Genomic DNA, 16,776 nt, shown 5'->3' with positions numbered 1-16,776 from the left:
CACAGCCATGCCTGAGGCACGATTCGAACCTGCACCCATAGCAATCGCGCGGTTCCAGACTGTAGCACCTAGAATCGCTCGGCCACTCTGGCCGAGCAACTGCTTATCTAATTACTAACTATCTTGTAGATAACTGCCTCAGTGTGTGACTGTGCAGGTAGTTCAGGTAATGGTTCATTTTCTCACATGGATCGTAAATTTTTTTCTCACCTAGCTTGCTGTTTATTTTATATTACTGCTGCTCAGTTGGATGTGTGACAACACACCACTTTATTAGTTGAAACAGTAACGAAGAAATAGGTGTGGGCTCACAGCTGTAAAACGACAATGGAATGGCAGAAAATAATGGTTTTTGTGATTGGCATACTTTATACACAGTGCGCCCTCTCGAGGGTTAATCATACTGGGTCTGATAAAGGTAGAGCAGGAATAATAGTGCACAGGGAAACCGGAAACAAAGCAGAAGGTTGTGTGCTGCAAACAGAATACTAATGACCAAATTGAATGGATACTGAATGGACATTATAATCACACAGGTATAAATTTCAACCACAGAATGGAGGACTGTGAAATTGAAGTGTGTGATAATATTAAAGAACTTGTAAAATAGGTCAAAGGGGATGACAATTTAATCACGGTATTGACAAGCACAATGGGTGGCGGAAAGGTTAACGGGATTCTGTGCTGGGCTAAAGATACTCATAGCAAACACACTTTTTGATGATCCACACTGTCGAGAAAGATACAGTGGATATCAGAGTGACTACATTTCAATAAAACACAGATTCAAGAATCAGGTTAAAGACTGCAAGATTTATCCAGGTGATGACACTTCTGAGTCATCAGCCCTCAGACTGGTTTGATGCGGACCGCCACAAATTCCTCTCCTGTGCCAATAGTTTCACCTCAGAGTGGCAACTGCAACCTACGTCCTCAATTATTTGCTGGGTGTATTCCAAGCTCTGTCTTCCTCTACTGTTTTTACCCTTACAGCTCCCTCTAGCACCGTGCAAGCTATTTTCTGATGTCTTAACAAATGTCCAATCAGTGTTTTCCATAAGCTCCTTTCCTTGCCGATTCTGCAGAGAACCTCCTCATTCCTTACCTACCAGTCCCCACGAATTGCAATTTTCTTCTGTAGCATCACATCCTGCAGGCTTCAGTCCTCTTCTGTTTTGGTTTTGCCACACTCCATTTCTCACTACCATACAATGCTGACTCCAAATGGCAAATTAAGACTAGCAGACTTCTCTTGGCCACGAATACCCTTTTTACCAGCATTAGTATGCTTTTTATGTCCTCCTAACACCATCTGTCATCAGCCATTTTGCGGCCTAGCTAGTAGAATTGCTTAACTTCGTCCATTTCATGATCCCCAATTCTGATGTCAAGTTTTTCACTGTTCTCATTTCTACCACTTCTCATTACTTTCGTCTTTCTTCAGTTTACTCACAATTCATATTTTGTACTCATTAGACTGTTCATTCTTCTCAACACATCCTGTAATTCTTCTTCACTTTCACTGAGGATAACAATGTCAGCAGCAAATCTTATCACTGAAAGCCTTTCATCCTGAATTTTAATACCACTCTTGAACCTCTCTTTTATTTTCCTCATGGTTCTTTCGATGTACAGACTGAACAGTAGCCACAAAACACTACATCACTGCCTTGTACCCTTTTTAATCTGAGCACCTCATTCTTTGTCTTCCAGTCTTACTGTTTCCTCTTGGTTCTTGTGCATACTGTATATTACCTACCTTTCCCTACAATTTAACCCTATTTTTCTCTGAATTTTTAATATCTTGCACCATTTTACATTGCCAAATGCTTTTTCCAAGCCAACAAAACCAGTGAATGTGTCTAGATTTTTCTTCCGTTATCAATCACAATGTCAGAACTGCTCTAGTGCCTTTACCTCTCCTAAAGCCAAGCTGATTGACATCTAACTGATCCTCAGTTTTCTTCGCCATTCCTCTGTACATTACTCCTGCCAGCAACATGCATGCATAAGCTATTAAGCCGATTGTGTGATAATTCTTGCACTTGTCAGCTCTTGCTATGTTTCGAACAGTGTAGATGATGTTTTTCCAAAAGTTCAATGGTATATCATCAGTCTCATATATTCTACACACCAACATGAATAGTCATTTTGTTGCCATTTCCCTCAATGACTTTAGAAATTCCAGTGAAGTATTATCTATCCTTTCTACCTTATTTGATCTTTAATTCTTCCACAGATCTTTTAAATTCTGATTCTTAAACGGGATCTCCTATCTCCTATTATTTTTAATTCCAGGTTATATCAGGTGGGAGGAGGAGGAGTGGCAGAGTTTGAACAATGAAGAGGATAAGTGGGTGCCGGAGGATGGGTAGCTACGGCTGAGGCAGGAGGGTTACAGGAATGTAGGATATACTGCAGGGAGAGTTTCCACTTTTGCGGTTCAGAAAAGCTGGTGTTGGTAGGAAGGATCCAGATGCCACAGGATATGAAGCAATCATTAAAATGGAGAATATCATGTTGGACAGCGCATTCAGCAAATGCGTATCCAGCTGTTTCTTGATCATAGTTTGTCGGTGGCCATTCATATGGACAGACAGCTTGTTGGTCGTCATGCCCATGTAAAACACAGCACAGTGGTATCGGACAGGTCTTGCGTCTACGTCCATTAAAGAGATATGAGCCATGAGGCAAAGGGCTACGACCATGGGTTGTGTAGGTATGGATGAGAATATTGCGTAGATTCAGGGGTGGCAGAATACCACTGTGGGAGGGATGGGAAGGATAATAGGTAGGACAGTCCTCATTTCAGGCCACGACGAGAGGTAGTCGAAACCCTGGCAGAAAATATAATTTAGTTGCTCCAGTGCTGGGTGGTACTGACTCATGATAGGAGTGCTCCTCTGTGGCCGGACGGTTGGACTTTGGGAGGTGGGGGGTGGGGGGGGGGGGGGTGGGGGGGGGGGGGGATGACTGGAGAGAGAACACACGGAAGATTTTTTTTCTGTACAAGGTTCGGAGGGTAATTACCATCTTTGAAAGCTTCAGTGAGACCCTTGGTGTTCTTCTGGAGGGACTGCTCGTACCTACAGATGTGACAGTCAAGTGAGCCTGGGCTGTACGAAATGGACTTCTGGGTATGGAATGGGTGGCAGTTGTTGAAGTGGAGGTATTGCTGGTTGTTGGTAGGATTGACATGGACGAGGTACTGATGTAGGCATCTTTGAGGTGGAGGTCCGCATTGAGGGAGGTAGCTTGTTGGGTTGAAGAGGGGGGAGAAGGTGCTGACATTCTGGAGGAATGTGGATAGGGTGTCTTAACCGTCAGTCCATATCACAAAGATCTTATCAATGAATTTGAATCAGGTTGGAGTTTATGGTTATCGGTAGTTAGGGAGGATTCCTCTAGATGGCCCATGAACTGGTTTTCCTCTAGATGGCCCATGAATTGGTTGGCGTAGGATGGTGTCATGCAGATGTCCACTGCCATACCTCTGATTCGTTTGTAGGTGATGCCTTCAAAGGAGAAGTGACTGAGGGTGAGGATATAGCTGAACATGGCCACTAGGAAGCAGTTGTAGATTTGGAACCTGCCAGGTGTTGGGAAAGGTAGTGGTCAGTAGGGGCAAGGTCACGGGTATTAGGGGTGTCAGTGCAAATAGAGGTGCCATTAACAGTGACGAGCAGGGCACCATGTGTTAAGGAAACAGGAACTGTGGAGAGTCGATGAAGGAAATGGTTGGTATCTTCTATATAGGAGTGGGTTGCAGGTAATAGGATGAATATGTTTGTCTACAAGAGCAGAGATTCTCTCAATGGAGGCACAGTAACCAGCCTCAGTAGAGCATCCTGGATGGTTGGGTTTATGAACTTTGGGAAGCATGTAGAAGGTAGGTGTGTGGGGGAGTGGTAGGGGTGAGGTGAGAGATGGACTCTAGAGAGAAGTTCTAGGATGAGCCTAAGGAGTTGAGGAGAGACTGGAGATCCTGCTGCATTTCTGGATGGGGTCACTGTGGCAGGGTTTGTAGGTGGATGAATCTGACAGATGGTAGAGTTCTTTGGCAAGGTAATCTTTGTGGTTCAAAATAACAGCAGTGGAGCCTTTCTCAGTGGGTGGGATTTTACGGTTGCATTCAGTTTTTTGGTGGTAGATTGCAGTTCTTTCTACAGATGTAAGGTTAGCTTGCATATTGAGGGATTTGTGGAATGATGGTAAGGCTAGGTTCGAGGTTAAGAAATTCTGGAAAGCTAACAAGGGGTGATTTGGGGGCAGTGAGGGTGACGAGTGAACTGAGTCAGGCAGGGTTTAACATTGGACTTTTGTTGAGTCTGATTGGTAGAAATTGTGGCAAAAAAGTGTTTCCACTATGGGGGCTAAGAGAAGGAGAGAAGGCCTTTAACAAGTCCTGCATGACTGAATTTTGGTGTGGGGCAAAAGGTGAGGCCTTTGGAAAGGACTCATACTTCTGTGGGGCTAAGATTTATGGAGGAAAAGTTCATGACTGTGTTTTGAGGCTGTTTAGGTTCTGGATTCTGTATGATGGTAGAAGGAAGTTTTTGAGGGTGGGGTAAATGCAGTGGTCTGCAAGGCAGGGTTTGTCAGCTATGAGGGGGTGTGGGGGAGTTCTTAAGGTTGTTGTAGAGGTGGTGGATAGTGGTAGTCCAAGGCGTTTGAAAGTCTTTTTCTTGTGCCTATCTGCGACTCAGCATTTCTGCTGTATGGTGAGTACTAATCTATCCTTTCCATAATATTGTCACGGATACGAGATATGCTGACATAATGTTCAATCATACTTGTCTATCTGAAACTGATATATGCTGACATCCAATGTTCTTATTGAGGATTTTCATTCTATCAGTTGCAGAGTTGTGTCTACTTAATCCATATTTTCTGCAAATGCATACTCCGAAAAAATGTGATTACTGTCTCAGGAATGTTGATGACAACATGACAGTGCAATTATGAATCTGAAAGTCTGAGGCTATGAATTGGTCAACAGTGTTCTTCACAAGCACATTGCGATTACATACCTCCTAAACAAATACCATGCCAGGATACTGAGATGGGTGAAGATGTGTAATACAGTTTTCAGTACTTGTCTTAACAGTCAGCCAGCTTGAAACTGCAGTCTTGTTTGATTCAAACAACAGAGGTGCAAATTTTAATTGTATTTTAGATTCATGTGCCTGCTTCAGAACTATCTGATACAATTTCGAACAACAGTATTTTCAAACAAAGTGGGACACATGTACATACAAAATCAGAAATTTTATATTGTCAATATTACCACCACCTAAAATATTTACAGTCCACTTTGAAAAATCCTGTGGTAATATCATACTTCAGTTGATGATGATTATGACATGCACTAAAAAAGTTATGGAAGAATAAACTCACCTGAATGATGTTTGGGTAGCAGAAGCACATTTGGTAAACTGCCTTGTTGGTAATTTCTGTCTATTTTCATACAGACTTTCCAGGCTTCTTGTTAAACTCTTCTGGCCCATTAAAAACCTATAAAATACATTTTTGGTATTGTGAAATAATGGAATACGCTGTAAAAAATGTTCAACATAATTTTCTCACTTTGTTTAAAGTCAAGTATGGTATATACCAGGAATCAATGAAATTTATAGTCATTCTAAACGTACATCACAAATGAATGAAATGTATTGTAACAAATAAGCCCTTGGTCACAAATATTAAGTCAAAAATTGACCTGGTTTCGACGCTACTATGAGCGTCGACTTCAGAATTAGACTAACTGTACTAAAACATTAGGTATATAGTACATTAATAAAATTAAAGTTTGTACTGACTCGAAAAAGTTTGTACTGACTTGAAAAAGTTTGTACTGACTCGAAAAGATGCAGTACTTACAAGTCACATATTGAAAAAGATCTCAGGCGGAAAGGCGACGTCATGAACACTTGTCAGATGACGAGCCAATAAGGGCTGCTCGTACCGTGGACAAGGGTTGCAACGAGACTTGTCCACAGTACGAGTAACCCTTAGCGCAGGGCCAGCCAGAAATTCTGCACGCGTGCGGTGCTCCTGCACATGTGCAACTTCCGGGGCGCAGCGTGCACACCGCAGCCATCAGCGTTCATGTAGTGCATGTTTCTACGCACAGATGTCACTTTATCCACTTGCTAGGATACTCTTTACCGGCGCCTTCTAGTGCTCTTTCCACAGCTTGCAAGCCAACCATGGGAAGGTATTTCACATATTAAACATTTAAAATACTGTCACAGTCTACTCATTGAGATGTCTACTTTTATGTTAACAGTTTAACCCAGTAAGACAAGTAATACAGTTAACAACCATGGGTTTTTATTAAGGCAGCTTGACTGACGGCACATAAAAACCCGTAATGTTTTTGATCTAGTATTTAAGAAAGAGAGCACTTAGCAACTTACAACGAACCTTATTCATGATTTCAATTAGCATTAAACTATTGCAAGTTTTCCTATAATTAATTCTCGGTGCCCTCAGTTACACCCACATAGTTTCTGTCTCACTGACTTCTGGACAGAATGATAACCGCAGACCTCTCAATGACCACCTGTTATTTCAATACCATTATAGCTATATCTTACATCAGTTCTGTCTGAAATCTGCATAATAACCGACAATTAGATGAATGTTATGTTTTATCGACTTCAGCTGAGCGTAGCCCTTCACACATTAAAAAAAAACCCTAAATGTAAGTATACATTGGAACAATCGGTTTAATGACCAATTTTCCTGATAATAATGTAACATGGAGCAGAATGAGGCAATAATGCACAGTTAGTAAACAATAATTTTTAATTATGAAAGGAATAAATCCAAACACGTTTATCACTGGTCATGAGAACTGATATAGTTAATATCGGGCACAAAAGCACGGCTCATTGACAAACGCAATCAGTTGCGAAGATTTTCATCACTTACGCTTCATCGAAACCTTGATGTATTCATTTTCATCACCGAGAAAAATGTTTCACAAACATATGTCGACCCGAACATGGACATAACTCTCACGGCTTCTCGGTGCAGGCATGAAAATTCTTGTGAAAAATTTTCATAGAATTCTTTTGTACTTCGCACTGCAAAGAACTTGTCCTTCAGTCTTGTATTGCACTGTAGGTCGATCAGTTCCATCTGTAGATCATTCGGAGCATCTTCAACTGGCGACAAGAACTGTCGAGCAAAGAGGTGAATGACAGGAGACAAACTCGTAACTTAATTTTTACAATTATTGACACATATTCTTGAAATCTAGCACTTTCATGGACCAGTCCAAAAATCGGGAAAGCTTCCTTTTAAAGGCATTTACTTTTTCCAACATGTCAGAAATTAAATTATTTTCATCTTCCAAATTGACGTTTAGGCTGTTCATGTGAGACGTAATGTCCACGAGAAATGCAAGGTCTGATATCCAACAAGGGTCTTCCAACATAGGTTCACTTTTTCCCTTCTCATGTAAGAACATCACTATGACCAAACATAAATCCAAAAATATTTTCAGCATTTAACGTCGACTGAGCCAGCGTACTTCGGTATAGTAAGATATGTCGCCATACTCCACTCTTAATTCCTCCAAGAACCGCCGAAACAGGCAATGCGTAAGCCTTGGTGTCTTCAGATAGTTTATAGTACGCACAACAATGTGCATGACGTTTTCTAACATTACTGAATTTGCACAAAGCGCCTCTCGATGCAGAATGCAGTGAATTCCATACAACGTCTCGTCTGTGCGCCCTAGCTTTTTGCGCATCTGTGCTATGAGTCCTCTCTGATGGCCTTGCATTGATGGTGCTCCATCTGTGGTCACTGAGACTAATCGATTCCAGTCCATACTGACACCATCAATCGCTTGCTCGGCAGCTTGGAGTAAGTCCGCGCCTGTAGTAGTCTCTTTCAAAGGTACTAAGTCCAAAACGTCCTCTGTTACACAAAGTGCGCTATCGACACCTCGTATGTATATCACAACCTGGGATGTATCTGTAAGATCTGTTGCTTCATCGAGCGCAACAGAGAAAGCAACAAAGTCTTTAGCCATATTTATTAGTTGCCTGTGCACGTCGCCGGCCATAGCACTGATACCTCTTGTCACTGTTTGTTTGGATAGACTGATTTCTTGAAACCTGTTAACGTTCGTGGGACACACAACTTCTGCAGCATCAATCGGACTCCCTTTCACAAACTCCCCTTTGAAAAAGGGTTCCCCAGATTGTGCAGTTCTTAATGTGATTTTAAAACTTGCTCGCAGTGAAGATTTAGTGTGGTTGACATTCGGGAAAACTGACAATAGTACATTGTACAGCGTACAGTAAAATAGACATAAATGTAACACAAGAAACTAAGAGTTCAAGAAGTATCAGTTACTTTGACATACAGTAAAATCGAGTTGATGTGTTTCATCCATTTTCTAAAGGACATTTACTTTTGCTTGCCATTCTTCACTATTGAGTACACTACACTCGTCTCTGTGATATGTATTGTAGTGTCTTTAAATTGAAAACTTACGCTGGCCGCCTATTATTCAGCGGCACAGCAAACACTGAGTTTTCGCCAACGGCTACAAAAAAGAATTGTAATTCCCAGTCATTTTTTAACGACTGAGGACATAGATCTCCCGTCCTTTGCTTTTTCACAGTACCTGCCATTTCTCAGTGCTTCTCTGTTAAAGTTACGGTCACCAGGGGTAAACGAGACTGGGTATGTTGCGCTCTTGCTTGTACTACATAAACAGAGAAGTGGAGCCGCCGCCGTTCATTTAGGACACATGTCTAATAAAAGATGTCGCTGTCACTCGCTGTCGCACATGTGCAGCACTTCCGCACGTCTGCACACATGTGCAGCACTTCCGCACGTCTGCACACATGTGCAGCACTTCCGCACGTCTGCACACATGTGCAGCACTTCCGCACGTCTGCACACATGTGCAGCACTTCCGCGCATCTGCACACATGTGCAGCACTTCCGCACGTCTGCACACTGTGCAGCGTTTGGCCGGCCCTGCCTTAGCGGCTCGCCATCTGACAAGTGTTCATGACGTTGCCTTTCCGGCTGAGATCTTTTTTAACATGTGGCTTGTAAGTACTGCATCTTTTCGAGTCAGTACAAACTTTAATTTTATTAATGTACTATATACCTAATGTTTTAGTACAGTTAGTCTAATTCTGAAGACGACGCTCATGGTAGCGTCGAAACCAGGTCAATCTTTGACTTAATATTTGTGACCGAGGGCTTATTTGTTACAATATAATTCCGACACGGTCACTGAACCTTAGCAGCTATGTTCAATGAATGAAATGTACTCACAGTAGTGAACATGGAAGACCATCAGTTCTGTCATGGAAAGACAACAATGAAAATTTGTGCCAAACTGGGACTCAAACCCAGATTTTCCACTTATTGTGAGCGGTCACCTTACCAATATGTTGTCCAAGACTGTTTCACAGCCAGATCTAAACTTCCACATGTTGTCAACCATGTGTCTACAAAATGCACCTGTGCATCCATTATGTATATTCCTGTACAGGGGCATCATTTTGTTTGAAAGTCATTTGTCTGGCGTCAGTGAATAAATATGATACGGCAGTGCCTGTGCTATTCAGAAGTACGATGCAATGTTCCTCAATGAACTCGTATGTAGATGTGTAACATGCAAAACATCAACCTTACCCAATGTTTGAGGATGTCTATTGGTCCGTCATTGGAATCGAGATCTTCATGTTTTTAATGACTTTTTTCCAGTAAAGCATTTGGTTTCTTAAAAGTAATCATACATACTGAGATTTTAGTACACTCTTTGTTATGTTTAATATTGTGAGTGTAATAGAAGTTCTTGATAGAGTATTAGACACACAATTTAATGTCACCTATTTTTAATCTACTATGTTATACGAAAACTACACTAAATCTACACATATCTTTATTGATAACATTGAATCTGAATGAATTAACCCTTAAAATTATCACTGTCATTCTGCATTTTTTTTTCACTGTAGACCACATATTACATAAAAAGTTTTCTCCTGCTCCCCCAAGTTTTGCCCAGAGCACAATTCAATGTTTCAATTTTCTGCAAATGAATACGTTCTGAAAATCTTACTCTAGCAAATGAGATGAAAATCTGATGAAACAAGCCTTGGGTTGTATGGTGGATCTGGTAAAAACATGTCAATGAAATTCAGAGGTTTCTGCTGCGGTGTTCAGGAAAACACCTAGTAAATCCATGACCGTGCTGCAGTGCAGTGATACATTATCCCAAGAAAGAATAGGATAGACAGAGCATCGCATAAAAAATTTCAAAACTGTGTAATGAAAGAAGTGCTGTGTTTTGAATGCAACTTTGCATTGCATGAGAGGTGCACAATGACAATTTCAAGTAATCATGTTTCAGTTGTTTACATAGTGGAATTTCCTGTCTAAAATCTGCAGTAAACCCAAAAGATGTAATTATTATAGTGCTGCAAAGTGGCACTGACATTCTCAAATATGAACAATCATTACTGAAGACAAAAATAATGAGTTGTACATGGTGATCTGTTCGAGATGTCCGACAATTAAAACACTGTACAAGAAACTGTAGATTTACGGCTTGTTAATGGTACATACATATGTAGGAGGGTCTGGAGTTTGTGTCTGAAGTTTGTGTCGCAGCACATTAGCACTCTCCATGTCTGCCACTGCAGATGTGGCACATATCCTACCTACTATTCATGTTGCACAACATGGGGCGCAGTATTTCTGGAGTGATTGACAGAAAGGCCATCGTAATCTGCATTTGCAGATTGGCTAGATCCTATAGTTTATGTGAGTACACTGCTGCCTTGACGTAGCCCCATAGAAAACAATCTGTAGGCACTGGGTCAGGACTGTTAGGAGGTTAATGATGCCCAGTGTCCCACCTTCCTGTAGTTGGGGGATTATATAACCACTCAATTATTTCAAGTGAATTGACTGCGTGAACAGCTTCCTCCACAAAAAACAATGGGACAAAGACTTAGTAGTGAGTCACTGAGCACCACACAGTCATTATAGGGCTGGCTCTTAAGAGCTTGTATGAGATTTGTGAATTCTCAGTTCCCCAAATGATGTAGTTATACATGTTGACTCTGTCACTCACTTGGAATGCGACTTCATTCAGGAACATTCAGCAGTTTAATCACTCATCGTTCGCTTCCTGCCACTCACATATCATCATAACAAACTGGAGTTGAGATCTGTAATTCAGCCATGTCAGTGCTTGCATACACTGATATGGTAATGAGACATGTTAAGATACCGTCTAATGATCCTCCGACACACTGTGAATCGTGTATTCAGCTCTGCTGATAAGCAGCAGAGTGACTTTCACTGACTCTGAGTCATGGCTTGATTATCTTTCTCCATGTTTCTATCATACTGCCTTAACAAGGTCTCAGTGTGATGGGACACATCTAATGTAGTAACAACATCTGAAAGCTCACTTTGTCTCTACAACACTCAAAAATTTTGCATACCATACAATACACTATGTTATAGCATAACTACCACTTTTGTTTAACAATCGAGACACTCTAAGCGCACTACCTTGTATCCCCGCTGTACAACATGTTTCTGACATCTGGTGTTTGTGCTGTGAACTATGAACACTGTAAAATACGTTTATAGCACACTATACATCAAATTTTATCAAGTATCCTACGTAACAGGTTGTATGCATATTTCACGTTCAATTAAACATATTTCATTGATATTGTATCCCTTACATGTACTTTAATAAAATCCTTGAAGTGCTTCATTTATGTCACTGCAGACATCAAAGTATCTGATAGATAGTAGCTAATAATATGTGAAACAATCACTAATGTAAAAATTAACCACAGTGTTGACACTCCTCATTTGTAATGAAAAGCCACCAAAATATGTTAACTACTACTACTACTACTACTACTACTCGCAGCGTAATGAATAGTTCATTAAATTTTAGGCATGAAGCCACGCAAACAAAATTTCTTCCACTGATATTTCAGTCACATATCATCTGGCCACCCACAGACTGAGTCAACAGGCTGACAACAAGGTGCCAAGCATGGCCTTATATGATCCAACGCAGCAAACATTGCACTGATACAGGGCATTTCATGAACTACAGTGATGCGAAGATTTTAACATCCACCTCTTCCTTTTAGGATCCTGCCTTCAAGGAAGATTATATTAGCTAATAATTTAATAAATAAAGATAACGGTTTTAATTTAGACAAAGCATGGAATCTGGCTCTTGGGGTAATTAAACTGCACAGAAGTAATCATGGTTTCACCACTGCTGAACATACATCGATAAGCGAATCTAATGTCTGTACACCTTCACCACAGGTGGTGCGTGAGCAAGCATATCTCTTTGCCGCTGACCTGTGTCTGTGACACACATGCACAGAACCGCCTCAGTGGAGCTTATAAGGCCACACATGGCACGTTGTTGTCAGTCTTGCGACTCACTCTGAGGATGGCCAGATGCTATGCAGCTGAAATATCAGTGGAAGAAATTTTATTTGCGCAGCTGCATGCCCAAAATTTAATGGACTATATGTGCCACACTTTGAACTAGTGCTAAAGAAAGCTGGAACTGCAATTCAGTTTCACCTACACACATTTCACATTTACACACATTTCCTGAGACATTAGCAGAACAAGCCACACTACAAATGATGCATTTTGGAGAGACAGTTAATGTAGTGTATCATTAAAACTACGTACACACATCAAAAAAATGTTTTGCATCACCCCGGTTCCCAGAACTCCTGAAACGTTGACTGTGGATATTGTATCACACACACAGTCCCTTTGACTGTTCAGAGATGTCACTAAACCCACTCAAAGATGTAGACAACCATGCACGAGCAGCGCCCATTAGACGGAGTGGGTCCAACAGCCGATCAGTTCCAGTCAATCCACCAGGAAGAAGGTACACGGCTCGTGTTGTCAGTAGTTCAACCATGCCTAGACGGTCAATACCACGGTTCGATCACGACCCCATCGTTACTTTATGCCAGGAAGGGCTCTCAACAAGGGAAGTGTACAGGCGTCTCAGAGTGAACCAAAGCGATGTTGTTCAGACATGGAGGAGATACAGAGAGACAGGAACTGTCGGCATGCCTCACTCAGGCCGCCCAAGGGCAACTACTGCAGTGGATGACCGCTACCTATGAATTATGGCTCGGATGAACCCTGACAGCAACACCACCATGTTGACTAATGCTTTTTGTGCAGCCACAAGATGTCATGTAACAATACAAACTGTGCACAATATGTTGCATGATGCTCAACTTCATGCCTGACGTCCATCGCAAGGTCCATCTTTGCAACCATGACACCATGCAGCACAGTACTGATAGGCCCAACAACATGCCGAATGGACTGCTCAGGATTGGCATCACGTTCTCTTCACCAATGAGTGTCACATACGCCTTTAACCAGACTATCGTCGGAGACAAGTTTAGAGGCAACCTGGTCAGGCTGAATGCCTTAGACATACTGTCCAGCAAGTGCAAGAAGGTGGAGGATCCCTGTTGTGTTGGGGTGGCATTATGTGGGGCCGATGTATACTGCTGCTGGTCATGGAAGGTGCCGTAACAGCTGTGTGATACGTGAATGCCATCCTCCCATCGATAGTGCAACCATATCGGCAGCATACTGATGAGGCATTCATCTTCATGGATGACAATTCGTGCTCCCATCGTGCACATCTTGTGAATGACTTCCTTCAGGACAATGACATCGCTTGACTAGAGTAGCCAGCACGTTCTCCAGACATGAACCCTATCAAACATGCTGGGGTAGATTGAAAAGCACTGTTTATTGAGGCATGCATCAATTCAAGAGGACGTGCTACTGGGTATTAGAGGTATCGGTCTGTACAGCAATCTGGACCACCACCTCTGAATGCCTTGATGTATGGTGGTAGAACATGAAATGTGTGGTTTTCATTACCAATAAAATGGGCAGAAATGATGTTTATGTTGATCTCTATTCCAATTTCCTGTACAGGTTCTGGAATCTCGGAACCGAGGTGATGCAAAACTTTTTTTGATGTGTGTATTTTTCTAATATGTAAGTAAAAATACAAAAACCACCAAATATGGGACGTTAGTTTCACAGACATTGAAATCAACATGTCCGTCATTTGGTTACCTGGGCTCTCTTCTGTTCACTTTAGTGTATATGTCTGTCTGCAGGTATTAAGTAAGGATGGTACACACTAGCGAATCTTCAAACACAGAATATTGATACTGTCACTACTACTACTGCTGCTAAGGATAAAACTGTGCACTAAGAATGAGAATGCTGATACTGGATGAGCACAGCACCTGAAAGGCCTTCAGTGGAATTAGACAAAACACACACACACACACACACACACACACACACACACACACACACACAAACACAACTAACAAACACATGACCACAGTCTCAGCTGCCAAGGCCAGACTGCAGGCCTCAGCAGGCAGAGAATGTGGGACTGTGGTCACGAGTGTGTGTGTGTGTGTGTGTGTGTGTGTGTGTGTGTGTGTAGTCTAGTTCCAATGGATGCCACGAAAGCTTACTTGTTTGACAGTCTTTTTGTTGTGCCTATATGAGACTCAACATATCCGCTTTAAGGTGAGCAGATATCCATTCTTTTCATAATGCCAGCAGTTTATAACTTCAATGAACAAGTCAATGTTTGAAACAGAAAGAAGCCTTGACATTATCACCAGACAATAGAAAAATGATATTAAACCTTTGAATGTCATACTATCACAGAGGACTAACATACTCAACTGTTTCAAATTAGAGAGATGTTCGATTTCAAACTGAATCCATGACAGTTGATTCCCTCGCTCTGTTTCGCAAAATTTCAGCAGCTGTGATTTCAAAGCAGATTCATCTGTAAAATATTAATATAACATGACGTAGATCTGCAAGTAACATAAAATCAAGCTATCAAGCAAGAGTCAATCTGATTAGCAAATCAATACTAATAATTTAAATTAAATCTAATAACAACTGACTAGACTTACACCAAACATTACATTAAACTTATGAACACGAATGTATGACCATAAAACATTTTTAAATAGTATTCTACAAATTTTGTTATGATAAACGTTTATATATCTACAAAGGCATGGTAACACGATAACCCTAAAAGAATTTGCAGGTGCGCATGTTTGTGTGTATTGTGTGTGTGTGCTGATCAGTGTTGTGGGACCCAAAGCACAGTGCACAATTATTTGCTAAACTAGGTTTTTCCATGTATGTATAAACAAAAGAGCACTAGACAATAGGTATAAACTGAATTAGTTACTTCTGCGCAACTGTTAAAACACTTGTTTCAAATTTGGAAGGATGGAGGTTCACACCCTGTCCAGCCACCCTGTTTTAGATTTACCGTGATATTCCTAAACAATTTCGGGCAAATTCCAAGATAGTTCCTTCAAACAGGTCAGGGTCAACCACTTGCAATACACATTTATACGTTTTTGAATGTCTGCACCAATAATTACTTTACCTTTTCCTTTTTCCTATATCACTGTAAAAATTATCCCTTAATGAATAGAATAGACTGGACTCTTTATTCTAGTCTATTCATTCATTCATTCAGGGATCATTTTTCCAACAATATACAATCTGCCAACTTAACATGAGGATAAAAGTCATAGATGCAGGTACATAAATATATACAGATATGTTTTACAGGTGGTTGGCCTTGACCTAGTTGCAAGGAACCATTCCAGAATTTGACTGAAATAATTTAGGAACATCATGGAAAATTTTACTGAGATAGGCCAGACAGAACATGAACCTCCATCCTTCGAATCTGAGGCCAGTGTCTTAACATATTCACTATCATACCTCATCAGTTCATGCACAAGAGAGCATGATAACAATACATTACAAAAACCTGCATGCAAAATGCCAATTTTTCAAGGGTCACACTGACCAGAGAGATAAGGGGTTAAGTGTTTTGAACAGCACTTGACCTAGCAACCATTTGTATGCCTATCTAAAGAATATGCATATTGTGGATATCCTAAAGAACAGTGTCAAAATTTAAACATTAGACAGTTCCTCCAACGCAGGCAAACTGAGCAAATCAGTTGGTTCTTTTGCATTACTTGTTGTCTGTGGTGACCTTAGACAGTTTCTACATTCAGTTCCTGAGACCCCCCATCCAAAAACAGTTTTTTTGGGGTACAAAAAATACCACTTGTACAAATGGTCACTTCTATAATTTTTATTGGTGGCAGATTGTTGAAATTTTTACTATTTGTTCTTACGATGATGTTTTATGAGAACTTTGAAACTCTTTTTCGATATTGTGATCCATTACCAAGATCCAGAGGGTCAAAGTTACTATTCCTACACACACAAAATATGCACGTAATACCCAGTCTGAGGCATAAATGCAGTTTTAACTAATATAGTGAACATGTGGCAATGGTTCTGGGGTCATTGCAAGGGTTCTGAGGTCATCAAATTATGTTTTTCATCACCAGTTTTTCACCACACTTTCTCTGTAAAATGGGCACTTCACACATTTACAGCCTGTCTTGCCCTGGAAATTATTGAAAATGCCACCTGGTGGCATTTGTCACATGAAATTCTTTGTACTTGCAAATCAAACACCACAGTTTTTGGTATATTGCAGGTGTAGCCATTGGGTATAAAGTACGGTAAAGTGGACTTGAATTTGATGGGAATCCTGCACTCATTTTTAAGTTTGAGTTGTGTCGTCACTTTGCACCATACATT

The 16,776-nt window shown here is 41.0% G+C and overlaps 1 protein-coding gene across 2 annotated transcripts in view; it reads right to left on the bottom strand.

The window, feature by feature from the left end:
- LOC124711787 overlaps positions 1–16,776 on the bottom strand; it is an 83,181-nt gene that overhangs the window by 32,814 nt on the left and 33,591 nt on the right. The window contains exons 5-6 of one of the 2 annotated variants that reach the window (XM_047242002.1): positions 14,794–14,908; positions 5,398–5,514 (exon numbers count right to left, since the gene is read on the bottom strand). In XM_047242002.1, coding sequence (XP_047097958.1) covers positions 5,398–5,514; positions 14,794–14,908 — 232 coding nt within the window. The remainder of the gene's footprint in view (positions 1–5,397; positions 5,515–14,793; positions 14,909–16,776) is intronic. The other variant, XM_047242003.1, reaches the window with a different exon arrangement.

Source organism: Schistocerca piceifrons, chromosome 8, assembly GCF_021461385.2.
Source record: "Schistocerca piceifrons isolate TAMUIC-IGC-003096 chromosome 8, iqSchPice1.1, whole genome shotgun sequence".
NCBI lineage: Eukaryota > Metazoa > Arthropoda > Insecta > Orthoptera > Acrididae > Schistocerca > Schistocerca piceifrons.
Note: the sequence above shows the minus strand (reverse complement) of the source record. Positions and strands in the feature narration are given on the sequence as shown.